This window comes from Xiphias gladius, chromosome 21 (assembly GCF_016859285.1).
Source record: "Xiphias gladius isolate SHS-SW01 ecotype Sanya breed wild chromosome 21, ASM1685928v1, whole genome shotgun sequence".
NCBI lineage: Eukaryota > Metazoa > Chordata > Actinopteri > Istiophoriformes > Xiphiidae > Xiphias > Xiphias gladius.
Window position 1 is genome coordinate 7,971,303 of NC_053420.1, and position 13,908 is coordinate 7,985,210.

The window sequence follows — 13,908 nt, forward strand, 5'->3', positions numbered from 1 at the left end:
TCGCTTGATGTGCCAATAGGGTCACAGGAGATTTGTACACTTATATACACTCAGTTGCCGGTTTAATGAGTACACCTGGCTAAAAGTAATGCAGTTTAAAAAAGTTCTGTAATACATCCTACCTTCATGAAGGTTAAATTGTTCAGTTTTTATTGACACTGTTTAGAGTGGTGTTGATTCATCTATATCAACTGATACTTTTGGAGGATTTAGTCTGTGGTGCTGCTGAACAGTTGCATCATAAAGAGGGGTGTTGGTTATTTAGCCTACCCTCACTGATATAAATGGGGTGGACAAATAATTTAAACACCAGCACCGATAATATCCATTATTGATTAATCTGGCAATTATTATTTTTTGATTAACTGGACTACTACACATTAAAAATAGTTCTAAAAAAACAATGCCTCACAAAAATAAAATGATTAATGGACTATCAAAATAGCTGATTATTTTTCTGTTGATCGACTGATCAATTAATCAAAAGTTTCCACAAAATTTAAAATACAACCTTCATGAACGCAAGGTTTATTGGAGAACTGTTGCTTTAACGTTAGACTGCATTCGTTTTAGCTGGGTGTATCTAGTAAACTGGCAACTGAGTGTATTTGTGAAACATTTGTAAAAATCTTAAATAGGTTTGAAAATATATTTTATAATTTCTTTAATCAATTAGGAGTTCCTTCTCTGCTGTAAATCATTACACGGGTGTAATAATAAGTTATATAGTTTAACGTTTCTTACTTTGTTTAGATAATATAAAACATCCTCCAGTGTGCTTTTGCTACTTAGCATTTAGCCTAAATGTTCGGCAGGAAAAAAATAAAATTTAGCTAAAGTTTAAAAAGGTCTTTAAGCACCATTGACAATGTACAGAATGTACTTACAAGCACACACTGGGCTAACTTGACAAGGCAGATAAAAAAGAGTATCTGTTTAAAAAAATATGACCACAAGTTCAGGAAGATATGGAAGGAAGCTGGATGGAGACAACACGTCTACACGAGGGACTGTAGTTTTCCTTTTTGCTAAACATTTTATCAATAACTATCATAAAAAACGTGATTATATACATATGTAAAGATATAACACATTTTTATTCTAATGCACTGACCGTTGGCCTGCCAACTGCGACCTCACTCCCTCCTCACCAAAATGGCCGCCAGTTTCATCCCCAAGCGGTTGTTTGTGGTTGCTAGGCAACTTCAAAACGCCGTGGGCAGAGGAGCCGGATAGCAGGGGACCTGTAGCGATATTTGACGAGGACAATCAACATTGTGTCTGGACATATTTCCGCCTCCACTCAGCTTTTTTTTTTTCTTCTTCTTCTTTTTTCTTAACTCTTCTTCAACTTTTTTTTTTCTTCCCTGGTGTATGTCCTCCACTGGTGGTCATCTCTTCTGAGTGGGCTTCCAGAGTTTTACGATTGTTAGCTAGGCGTTAGTAGGCAGAGCTCTCCTGCCGCAGATCAGCTCTGTGGAACGGAACGTCTCCTTTGCTTCCAGTTTTTTTTTTTTTTTTTTTTAATCTGCTCACAAGCCAACTTCTGCGGAGCGAATGGTGAGATATGGGGTCAGAGTCCGTGAAGGTGGTGGTCAGATGCAGGCCCCTGAATGACAGGGAGAAGGCTCTCGGCTCTAAGATGGTGCTGTCCATGGACCTGCACCGCTGCCAGTGTTTCATAGAGAAGCCCGGGGCGGCGGATGAGCCACCCAAACAGTTCACCTTTGATGGGACCTACTTCACTGATCAAACCACTGAGCAGATGTACAATGAGATTTCCTATGCTTTGGTGGAGGTAAGCTCCTTGAAACAGTTTCGAGTCTTTTTTTTTTTTTTTGCTTTCAATGCAAATACAAAACAACAGTCTGCAGATCTGGGCATTACAAAAGTAGCTCGCTGGTCACTGGACACCCTCAGTCCAACATAAGTAGCCTTTATCTTATTGCCACTGATTGCAGACCTCATTATTTACTTAACATTCTTCTGTAACTTGTAAACTCCAGCAGGGTGTTGTTCCTTTTAAAGAGCCCTAATGCAAAAGATCAGTGATGCCCTATTTTTTTTAATTTTCCGTACAGGGTGTCACTGAGGGATACAATGGCACAATTTTTGCCTATGGGCAAACTGGAAGCGGTAAGTCTTTCACAATGCAGGGGGTGTCCGAGCCTGCGGCCCAGAGGGGAGTCATCCCGCGGGCGTTTGAACACATCTTTGAGAGTATTCAGGTAGGCAGGGCAACCGTCGTTAGTTGTGCCACATATCCATTTTATGAATTCATAAATTTCATGCAAAAAGAGCCGTTTAGTGTGTATTTATAAGGTTCTCTGTTGATGCAATCTGCATACCTGCCTAAGCCTGATGATTCTAGTCTCTGCCCGGGCTTGTCCAAGCTTTGTGTGCTCAGAGAGGATCATTTTGTGTGTGTATGTTTATGTGCAAGCTAGTGTGCAGAAAATACAAAGTTCCTGGTGAGGGCCTCCTACTTGGAGATTTACAATGAAGAAATCAGAGACCTTTTGGGAAATGACACCAAGCAGAGATTGGAGGTAAGTCTCTTAAGGCGCTGTTGATTCAATAAACGAATCGGGCTACACTGTGTAACATTAGAAGCCAAAAGGATTGTTGTTCTTTGGAAAGTTAAATGACTATGAAGCCTGTTTCTCAGACTATTTTGGCAGTGAGCACGGTGCTTATTTTTTGAGCACAATACTGTAGAAGTTGCCATGGTGACTTAAAAGAACAGGATTTATATGGTTTTCTTGAAGGTGGAGGTGTTTTTGATTGTGTGCGTGTTTTTGTTGTGGTTGATGAATGCCCAGCTGAAAGAGCACCCAGAGCGTGGGGTGTATGTGCGCGACCTCTCCGTGCACACTGTGCACAGCGTGGGAGAGTGTGAGAGAATCATAGAGCAGGGCTGGAGGAACCGGGCGGTGGGCTTCACGCTGATGAACAAAGACTCCTCCCGCTCCCACTCCATCTTCACCATCCACTTGGAGATCTGCAACACTGGTGAACACACACACACACCATTAAACAATACCTTTAACACAATCAATCATATATCTGATCTGTTTAATGTGCGATAAAGACGTTTTTATTTGCATGTAAACCTGTGCTTGTAGAGGCATGTGGTGTTATAATGTCTAATAATGTCATCAGCAGCTCAGTTAAAGAACAAGTCCAGCTTCTGACGTCATTGAGCTGTTATGTTGAGTGTTTTTTTGTTTTTTTTGTAGTGTGCCATTGTTCTTTTCGGTGTACCCAATTTCCACTGAACTTATATTTCCTGAATGACTTGTTTATAAAGAATATAAATATGTTGCTTTCAAAGAAAAATGGGGACAATGAAAGACAAAAAATATTTTAAAAATGTGTAAAAAAAAAAAAAAATTTAGCCAGGTAGCCAAACACCATGCCTCGTGGCTGCATTATATCCTGCTTCATTGGCTATATTCTGTGGAGAAATTGCCGTTGGTGTCTCTACCAGGATGGATTTTTCCTTCTATGATTAAATGTTGGTGCCAAAAGGATAGTCAGTTATACCAAGAATAAGAAAAAAAGATATTGTTAGACAATATATTAGTCAAGTCAGGTCAATTTATTTTTAGAGCAAATTTAAAACAACAAATGTTGACCAAAATTGCTTGGTGGCAATTCTCATCAGATGAAAACATACAAATTATTATGAAATCTAAATACATAAATAAATGTAAAAAAAAACACAATAGGCAAATTTCTCAGAGAACTAATGAATAATAAAAAGACAGTGTGAGCAAGTACTTGTACGTCTACATGATGACTATCAAAAAAACTAAAGAGGAAAGATGATAATAGACCCAGAAATGCAAAGTACATTTCAAATAGATATTTTCTTTAACAGGGCTTGTATCTAAGGGTTTTTTTTTAATACATTTTTTTGCTTAATACAAGATACAGATACGAACTTTAAAGTTTCATCTAAAGCCATATTGTTCTTCACATTCTCTTTGACACCAACATTCTCAGATGCGGCGGGCCAGGACCATCTACGAGCAGGTAAACTCAACCTTGTTGACCTGGCAGGAAGTGAGCGTCAGTCTAAAACCGGTGCTACCGGTGAACGACTGCGTGAGGCCACCAAGATCAACCTCTCCCTCTCGGCCTTGGGTAATGTCATCTCTGCCCTGGTGGACGGACGCTCCAAATACATCCCCTACCGGGACTCCAAGCTGACCAGGCTGCTGCAGGACTCCCTGGGAGGAAACACACGCACCTTGATGATCGCCTGTCTCTCCCCTGCAGACAACAACTACGAGGAAAGCCTGAGCACGCTGCGCTATGCCAACCGAGCCAAGAGCATCCAGAACAGACCTTGTATTAATGAGGACCCCAAGGATGCTCTGCTCCGAGAGTATCAAGAAGAGATCAAGAAGTTGCGGGCCCTCATCTCAGGCCAGCTGGGCTCTGCTAATCTTTTGAGTAAGTGACATGTTTTGTGCCTAGTCTTTTGATAAAAGGGAAACAGCATCTTTTTATTGAAATATTGTCAAAGTACATGTACATATTGAGAAATGTTTAATTTGTATTCACCTGTATGTTGAAAAATTTGTATAACTTGTCTTGCTTTTTGTCCTCTTATCATGCAGCACTGCTGGCTGGTCAGTTGTCTGAAGTGTCCCCTGATCCTCCTTCAAGGCCACAGTCGAGCAGCACAGAAGCGGAGAAGGAGAAGATTAAAGAGGCAACTATAAGCCGTTCCCACACCAATGTATCACTTCACATCTCTGCATGCATTGTGTAAGGATCAAGTGATTTATGGGTCTGTATTCTGCTCTCTCCACAGGAGTATGAGGAGAGGCTGGCCAAGTTGCAGGCTGAGTACAATGCGGAGCAGGAATCCAAGGCAAAGCTGCAGGAGGACATTGTTGCCTTGCGCTCCTCTTATGAATCCAAGCTGTCTAATCTGGAGAAGGCCCGAGCCAGCAGGGAGAGCTCTCTCCCAAAGAATGACAACAGAAAATCCTCCGCACACAACAAGGACCCATGTGAATAGATTATAAACTGGTTTCTCACCTTTCTGTCAAATAGCACTGGTGAATCAAAACTGACAAAGTCTGAACAAAAACTGAACATTAGCGAGGTCGTTGTAATTGATGGCGATGTGTATCAAGAGTTCTTGTCACTGTGTCCACACCCTGTTTACTGACACTGCTTTTCATGCTTTTGTTTCCCAACATCAGTGAGCTCGAGCTGTATGACGCAGGTCGCTGAGGAAGAGCTCTGCCTTAAAACTGATCCGGTGCGCCACGGTGCAACTGAGAAAATTTCTCTGGCCAAGGTACTGTCCACCACCGCCATTAACACTAATCATCCAAAAAAATACGCTTTCAAAATGACATACCCCAACACTTCAGAGAACAGCTGCCTGAAATTATTTCTGGCATGATAATAAACAATAGATTATTAAAAAACTCATCGAGCGTTATTTCCTCGTGTTGGTGAGCCAGCCTGCTGTACCTCGTGCAGAAGTTGGTGTCCAAAAAGGTCCAGGTGGAGACAGGCTCATAGACTCACCTGATGTCATCACAGCAGGGCCTCTGGACCAGAAACATGTCCTGGAAAGGTTTGTGGGCTTCTATGGTAAACCCGCACACATATTTTACGTACACGGTTTGAATCTGTCAAAATCAGGGACATTGCACTGGTCTTTACCATCAACACTACTTGTATTTCATAATAAATGTCTCCCTTAATTGTGTCTTTTTAACATTGTTCATTGGATACGGAACATGTTATGTGACATGTTATTGCTCTATGAAAATACGCCAGGACATTAAGCAGCTTCCAGTGCTTCTTGTTGTAACACAGTCTGATGTTATTATTCTGCTTACTCCCTGTCCATGCATCATTCCGATTCATCTCTCTTCTACACAGGCTGCAGCAGCTGGAACAGGAGGTGGTAGGAGGGGAGCAGGCGAGGAACAAAGAGTTACAGCAGAGACATCGGCAGAGGAAGAACCTCGCCGACCAGAGAAAAGTCCAACTTATCCGCGCTTTGTCAGAGAACAGTGAGGAGAGCGAAAATGTGCTGTTGAACGTCTACAACTCCATCCAGGAGGAAGTCCATGCCAAGAGCCAAATTCTGGTCAAGGTGCAGGGCAAGGTGGGTCACAGCGGCTGTGGGAGAAATCTAACAGGTTCTATGGGACATACAGTACAGCAGGTGTGGAGCAATGTTCAAAAATGCATCTGGCCATGACATATACTGTATATTTTGTCTCTTCTCTAACCATTTTTTTTCCACTGCTCTGAAAATATCTGTCGATAATTTAATTGTCATCGGAAAAATTTCCATTTTGCTACTCCTCATGGTCAATGCAATAATAGCTGAAACCATACTCAGTTCATGACAGCTTTTTTTATTTACCCAGACTCAAGCATCATTATCAAACATCTCTGGGTCTCAGCTGTTTTCTGGGTGTGCATTACAAAAGACCACAGAAATGAATGCTTACTGACCACCAAAAATCTTGAGAGGTTTGCCCAAACCGATTCTGGATCATGGGAAATTAAAATTGCAGAGTCCTTAAGCTTTCAGTACTGCATTGTATGCTCTGCCCTTCAACCATAAAGCCACATTAACCTGTTATTACAGCTGAAAGCAGCCAAACTGGAGATCCGTGACCTGCAGGCAGAGTTTGAGGTGGAGAGGAACGACTACCTGGCAACCATCCGCCGGCTGGAGAAGGAGGGCCAACTGCTGAACAGCCTGCTGGAGCGTATGGTGCCCCTGGTGCGCCGCGACTGCAACTACAGCAACCTGGACCGCCTGAGGAAAGAAGCTGTCTGGGACGAGGACAGTGCCACTTGGAGGCTGCCGGATGTGATGGTGCAGAAAACAACACTGCCCTCAGGTACAATGTGTGAAGAAGATACATAGAAAATAGACGAAGTCAAAGCTTATCAGGGTTTAGTAATGATGCAGCTTGTGAGACTGTAAATTCTATGCGTTTTGCAGATTTTTTCCCTTAAATATTATCTTGCTTTGTTTCTCTCTCATAGCAGTGCATCCAAAACTTTCAACTGGCAGAGGCTCAGCTGCTGATAGTGGAGAACCAGGCACGGTGTGTTTATGCGTTTTTGTTTCATGCGTCATCTTTTGCTCGCCCACAGTGACACGCTGACACAGCTTTACCCCTTTGGCTGTGTAGCAGGTGGAAGAGGACAGGTATAAGGAAATGCTGGACCGTAGTGACAGTGAGAACATCGCCAGCAGCTACTTCAAGTCAAAGAGAGCCAGCCAGCTGCTGGGGGGTGATGCTACCAAGGGACACGGTAAGACCACTGACTCAGCAATCCACAAATATTTACATACATTATAAACTGTTCAGTTAAACATTTAGCTCTATTACAGAATAATGTCACTTCATTCTCATTGTGGGAAATCTGCAGGTTGTCATCATCTATTCATTCTGTGAGTCTCTGGTCCTTCTTTCTTTGAGGGGAAGCAAATGTAAAAAACGTACAATGGAACAAAAGTAATCATAGATTGGAGAGAGTTTAGAAAAAAATTAAAATACTACCTTTTATGTTAAATGCACACTGAACAGATTCATTTTCTTGAAATAAAATGGTAAAGGCTACAACTGAGACGACGTTCTGCAGCAGCCACAATGCCAAACCAATTTATATACCCATTTTCCCTCTTATGATGATCTTACCCATCTGATGGACCTTTTCTCCTACAGCCATCCACTCTCCTCCCCTGCTTAACGGGGCGGGCCACCTTACAACACTGAGCGGTTCCACCCTGAACCCACCGGTCAGCTCAGACTCCGTCCTGCCACGCCCCTTCCGCCTGGAGTCGTTGGGTGTCCCCATGCCCAATGGTAAGGTGAGGCGCAAAAAAAGCAAACCTCACGTCCATAATGAGGGGATTTGAAAAGACTGTGAATTCCCATGCCCATAAAAAGATTTTATATAACTCGATTGATCAAATACAGTACATAGTACAATATCAAATAGTACAATATTTTTGATAATTACTGCCAACCAGAAATGCAGTATGCAGTGGACACTTTTTGTGGATAGTTGTGTCATGTTTTAAATCACACAGCAAAATGCTACCTATAGTATGATACTACCCTTGAATTTTTGCACTGTACTTAAAAACTTTTGATTCGTGCACTGTGAGACTAAAAGTCCAACTACTATGGTGTTTAACTTCTAATGTATTTTGGCCGTTGCTGATTGTAAACTACAATTTTAACCTCTTCCTTATCAGACATTTAAAAATCTGCACCTGATGCTGAATAGATAAAATAAATAAGTTTGTCCAGTTCATGGCTAATTTCATTTACTTTACAAAAAGCCATTTAAGCATTTAAGTAATAAGATCTGAGCCAATGACATGTCGGACCAGTTTGTAATGTCACAGCAAATGGGTGACTCCACTGTCACAAATGGGTCAGGGGCTGTCGTCAAGGCCGCAGTGTTGACAGGTAATAGACACTTATCTCATGTTACATATGACCTCTGGGTTCAGCATTGTGGATTTTGGTGTGACTTTACTAAACCCTAATAAAGATGAGAGAACCCTTAATTTATGCTTGAGCCAAGTACAAATATGTGAATCATATAAATAGATGCTGATGTTAATATTGAAAGTTTTTATAGATTTATTTTGATAATCAACTATTTAAATAATTGCATTATGGAGTCTGTATCTCTAGTCTAGCAGCTACAGCAGATGCACGAAATCCCTCAAACTCTGTAGTTGCATTTGCATCTCTACTGATAAACTCAATCGTTTCTGCAGCTCACTTTTCTGTTGGAGTATCATATTTCTAATTTTGGCTATTGCCTGATTTATTCATCCATTGTTTAATATTACTTGACTGGCAGAGACCTGTGTCAGTGTCACAATTTGACACCCTTTATTTGCCTGTGCGCAGACATACTAGACACAGATACGGGCCTATTAGGCGAGGTGCTTGCCCTACTGAGAATGTAACACTAGAGAATGCAAGTGCAATTGACTCTTGTAATGATCAACCACCCACTAATTCAGTTGAGGCTTCAGGACTGTTAGATAACAACTGCCTTGCCATTCAAAGAAGTCAGTGGGAGGAATTAGAAATCTTACATGCAAGGGATATCATGAAAACAAAGAAAGGAAAGCACTGGTCTGCTAAGTTCACACGGAGGTGGGGCTCAAGATAATCGGATAATGGAAGAACAGCTGAGCAGGCTTTCTCATCGCCAGAGTGGTGAGTAATATGAGTAGGATGACTGATAGTCATTGTGTAAGTGGAGTCACTTTGCAGGTTTACGGGGATGAAGGTTTGAGTTCAATAGTTTTTGCCTCTTTGTGGCGGTTACTCAACAGCTTAGTCTGAAAAGGCAAACCATAAAAAGAGCTCAACATAATTACATTTCATACTAGACTGGCATTCTGTTGAGCGCATACCTCCACTAAGGCCAATGACACACAACATATACCAGACTTCAGAGAAAAAAATTCTGATTCACCGTAAATGATCTGGATCTGCCCCATATTTTGTTGGCCCCATCCCTCCACCAAGTTCAGTGCAAATCGTTGCCAAACAAACCAACAAACAGACACTGGTGAAAACACAACCTCCTTGGAGGTAGTCACATGTCAAACAGTCCACATGGCGAGGTAACAGTTTCAGAAGTTATCTGAATAATTCAAAAAATGTTGGCGGTATTTTCTCACTTGCACAAAAACAGCTGGACTGATGTAAGGTATAATACTGCACTTCAATGTTGTGAAGATAAAGATTTAAATACATAATACATTACATGCAGATTTTTTTTATTATCAGTGATGGATTTATGATAAAGAGTTGGTAGAAGTTATCACATTATCATTTTTTTTCACTCACTCCAGTATTTAAACTACGAAGGCAGTCACATGAACACAGTTTGTCAAACATTATTTGAGACCATCTAAACCACCTATACTGTTTAAAATTATAGTAGAAACAAATCTGTGAGCTACTGGTACATCATATTTTAAAAATCATGTAATGCTGATAGCTACTATTGTTTAGAAAACACTGAAAAATCCAAAAACACTTTCAAAGTTTACAATAATGTTGAGCTGCATATACTTATCTGCTCCTTTGAGACTTTGCACCAAGAAATGTACTCAATGGTCCACTTATAGGCACATCTGTGAATTATGAAACGGTCGGTAATGTAAAAAAAAAAAAATCTCTTGATTTGGGTTTATGTTTCCTTTTAAGTAAAAGTGGAGTGGAGCAGCCTGTGAGGTACAGTATATAAGGAAGAACACAATTAATAGAAAACCACAATGTGGCTTGCTTCTGTACCACCATTATAAAATGGGATTTTTGTGCACTCCAAGGCTTATTACAATATAATCTTATGTAGCTGAATTAGGACAAATAATTTCTTATACCCATAAACTTGAGAGTGCACACTAGTGTGTGCAAAACTGTATTTTAAACATTCAGCAACCAAATGCTGCATCTGATTTGGAGATGTTAGAGTGAAGACTATATTGATGTTTTAACTGCTTCCTTTTTTTTATAAGCACTCTTAGGCTGACTTGGTATCCTGTTGTGCCTAACCAAAATTTGGTACAGCAAACATAATAAAAGATTCTGATTAGCTTTCATTACATTATCATACCATTTTCATCAAATACGGAAAGCCTCAGGGGTTTGAAATGTGTAAGGTGCATTTCCAGATATTCTTGAGACCTACGCTCTGTAGTTGGAAAAAAAACTGCCCTCAAGTAATTATGTAAGCATGACCTAGATTAAAAGTGTTGGTATTCCCTTTTAAATTCTTCTTCTTCATCATCTTGCTTTAGTTTGCCCAAGTGCCAAGTTCTTGCTTAATGCTCTAACTCTCTTAAAGCTGATGGTACTCTTGAACTCTCCCTAAGTACTGCATTTATGCAGGAAGACTTCTGCTGTTTACCTGTTTTTAGTCTTTGAGCAGTCCAAGCTTTCTGAGTGCTTCTTTTCTATCAGCTCCCATCCCAGGCACCACCATCACAGTATATCCAACTGTGTTTGAGGGTTTGTGGGGTACAGGTTGAGCTGCAGTGGTGGTTTTCACTGGCTCAGCTGCTGTGATGCGTCCTGGTTCAGGACAGTTTCCACCATTTCTGTGGCTGTTCAGGGTAGCAGAGCACTCCAGACCAGCTGCCTTTAATCCATTGGATTGAGAAGGATGTGATACAGATGCAGACTGTTGGTCACACCTTGAGTAGTGATGGAAACTGGCACTGCTTTGCAGAGGCCTGTTCTTGGGTTCTGTGGGCACTTGAGAATAACAAAACGATGGGCTTCTTGATGGATTTCCATTAGATGGACCTTCGGTAAATCTGTTAAATGTAGGGTCCAAAGTGGAGTGAAATTTAGGGGGAGATAGTGGGGCTACTGTCTCATCTTTTAGCTGTTCGTTTTTAAGGAGGCCAAGCTTCTGCAAAGCTTCCAGTCTCACCACCTGGGGATCTATCGCATGCTTGACACTGCATGAAAAGTCTGAGGTTATCAAAGTTTCATTTTGTGTTTTCACAGATATGTTGACAGGGATCTTTTTGGGTTTAGGGGCCACAACTGGAGGACTTATCTTAGACTTGGAAGACTCTGAGTGGGATCTGTCAGATCTTGGCAGGTTTCCGAGGTATGGGCCTTCCATTGTGGCAGGAAGGTGCTTGTCCAAATCTATAGTATGATCAACTGTGGGACACAAAGGGGTCTTCTTTGTGGAGGCACTCCTCCGCAGATGAACAAGTGCCTCGTAGGACAAAGGTCCTCTAGGTAAAGGACCCTCAGGTGTCCTTAATGAGTAGTCCCTGGGTTTGGTGGGAGGAGGTATCCCAACATGTCCCTCTAAAGGTACTGAGGGAGCAACAGGTATGTGGTTGTGTTTGTGACAAGGTTTGTTGCTTGACGAAGTGAACTGAGGCTTGGAGCAGAGGTTCTTGTCTGGAGGAAAGCCTTGTTTAGTTCTTCGTACTGAACACGGAGTGCTGTTTGCCACAACAAGTGGTGTAGGAACCAGGTAGCTCTGCATGGGTTTCGGGCCAGCATTTTCCTTGAAGGGTCCTTTAGGGGCATGTTTTTGTGAATCTGGTAGACAAAGAAGCACATGTTCATCACTGCGAATACAATGAATTGCTCTTCAAAGTATTTTATTGACTGATGTATAGGTAATTCTGCATCTGTCCCCAAAGATTAACTCACCGTTCAGCTTGCTTTTGCTCATGGAGGCTGACAGGTCGGCCAGTTTGGTAGCAAGGTTGCCAGGGCTGGGCAGTTGGTCAGGTTCATCATTGGACAGTCCACTATCCTCCTCAGCATCCAAAGACTCAATAGTCTCCTCCAAAAACATGAGGCAGGCCTTTTCTTCAGCAGACAGGTGCTCCAGACTATCATCGCTCTGTAATACATAAAAGAAATTAGATATCCTTAAAAGCAACATAAACTCTCAGAAATCGAATAACAGAAGAGTTGACATTACTTTTATAAAAAGAACGTTTAAGACCTTCAACCCTTCACTTCTAAATAAATAAAAAGCTGTGAAACCGGACTCATTCCTAAGTTTTAATGTTTCAGCTCTCAATTACCTACATGTTTTTTTTGGGGGGGGGTATTTCATTCATACACATTCTCAGACTAAAGAAGGTTAGGTTGGTCACTTACAAAGCCAGAATTGGCACTGACAACGCTGTCACAGCTGCCAGCACTGTCCATGCCAGTCATCATCTCCAATCCAATGCCACCGGGCCACGTATCACTTTTGGGCATTTTAGTACCCTACTTATCCAAGGTTAGTGGCACAGATTGTTGTGTTTCACTGTGTGAAAAATAAATAAATAGAAAGTTAAATTACAGTTTAATTTGTCCCTCTACAAGCTCAGCAGAGCGAAAATATTATCAAAAGAATAGATCATTCACAAGTAGATTTCATTTAATAGACTTTACCATATTTTAACCACACTGTTCATACTTTGCCTCTGTGAACCATTTTCTTAAATGTCCTCTCTTCTAGACAGCCATTGGTTTGCATTGAGTCTTGTACAATATGAAATCTATAGAGTCCCTAAAGGACCACTTTGGACATTTTCTTAAAAATACTTTGCTACAGGATTGCCTTTTCTTTCCCATTGAAATAACTTTTTTTAAGAGTAAATTTAACACATGGACTGAGTCAATGAGACCACAACATTTAGTAACGAAGTGAGCTCTAACATGTATTTTTTTTTGTTTGTAAAGGGATCAACCATAATATTAAAATTCAAGGCTCTAACCAAGTTGAATTTAAATTCTATAGGACAAGAAGCTATGGCTCAACATTTTCTTTTATCTGTAAAGGAATATAGACTTTGACTTCCTCTATAATTGATGAATAAATGACAGTACAGTGTGCAGAGACACTGATTAACAGTACAACGCTTGGAGTCAAGCAAGCTGTACATTTGTTTCCCCCAAAGGTTTCCAACAAACGTACGCAGACATGGAGAGGAAAGAAAATTAGCCGCTGTGAATGAACAGTTATCAGCACCACAGCGGCGTGGACAGCTCCAGAGCAGGCTGATCCGTGTTTACTATTAGCTCCAGATTAAATATAAACAGTGTCAGACATTTAGAGATAACCCAGATTAAGCATGATGTACATTGTGGTCCGGCTTGTGTAGGGTTGGGTGTTTTGATCAAGAACTGTACATATTGCACAAGAATTGAACAACACATGACCTGGACAAGAGTGCACAATTGTGACCTTCATACCTCATCATGCCATTAAAGAACAACAAATGTGTCCAATGGCAAGGCACATATGCATTGTAGCTCTAGGGGAAAGTATCACAGGAGAATGTAAAAACTATTTCTCAAGAATTCAAAAGTGATTAAAGACAACTCA

General features: G+C 41.1%; 2 protein-coding genes across 2 annotated transcripts; one reads left to right on the top strand and one right to left on the bottom strand.

Moving 5' to 3' along the window:
* The first annotated feature begins 1,534 nt into the window (after positions 1 to 1,534).
* kif17 (kinesin family member 17) lies at positions 1,535 to 8,023 on the top strand. The gene is made up of 14 exons (XM_040115776.1): positions 1,535 to 1,798; positions 2,082 to 2,228; positions 2,448 to 2,549; positions 2,823 to 3,012; positions 4,009 to 4,461; positions 4,629 to 4,723; positions 4,826 to 5,027; positions 5,223 to 5,320; positions 5,490 to 5,605; positions 5,917 to 6,145; positions 6,638 to 6,896; positions 7,045 to 7,106; positions 7,194 to 7,317; positions 7,731 to 8,023. The coding sequence occupies exons 1-14, from the start codon at positions 1,568 to 1,570 to the stop codon at positions 7,922 to 7,924; spliced, it is 2,502 nt and encodes an 833-aa protein (XP_039971710.1). The 5' UTR covers positions 1,535 to 1,567; the 3' UTR covers positions 7,925 to 8,023.
* Positions 8,024 to 10,962: 2,939 nt separating this feature from the next.
* On the bottom strand, positions 10,963 to 12,794 carry zgc:158258 (uncharacterized protein LOC791186 homolog). Its single transcript, XM_040116328.1, has 3 exons — positions 12,690 to 12,794; positions 12,231 to 12,426; positions 10,963 to 12,116 (listed from the first exon to the last, which is right to left on the bottom strand). The coding sequence occupies exons 1-3, from the start codon at positions 12,792 to 12,794 to the stop codon at positions 10,963 to 10,965; spliced, it is 1,455 nt and encodes a 484-aa protein (XP_039972262.1).
* Between the last annotated feature and the right edge of the window lie 1,114 nt (positions 12,795 to 13,908).

Excerpts from the sequence above, each read along its gene's own strand:
- kif17 (XM_040115776.1), top strand. The coding sequence starts at position 1,568 with ATGGGGTCAGAGTCCGTGAAGGTGGTGGTCAGATGCAGGCCCCTGAAT. Across the intron at positions 4,462-4,628 it reads GGGCTCTGCTAATCTTTTGA|CACTGCTGGCTGGTCAGTTG; the intron begins GTAAGTGACATG and ends CTTATCATGCAG. Across the intron at positions 7,107-7,193 it reads ATAGTGGAGAACCAGGCACG|CAGGTGGAAGAGGACAGGTA; the intron begins GTGTGTTTATGC and ends TTGGCTGTGTAG.
- zgc:158258 (XM_040116328.1), bottom strand. The coding sequence starts at position 12,794 with ATGCCCAAAAGTGATACGTGGCCCGGTGGCATTGGATTGGAGATGATG. Across the intron at positions 12,427-12,689 it reads TCAGTGCCAATTCTGGCTTT|AGCGATGATAGTCTGGAGCA; the intron begins GTAAGTGACCAA and ends TATGTATTACAG. Across the intron at positions 12,117-12,230 it reads GAGCAAAAGCAAGCTGAACG|ATTCACAAAAACATGCCCCT; the intron begins GTGAGTTAATCT and ends TTTGTCTACCAG.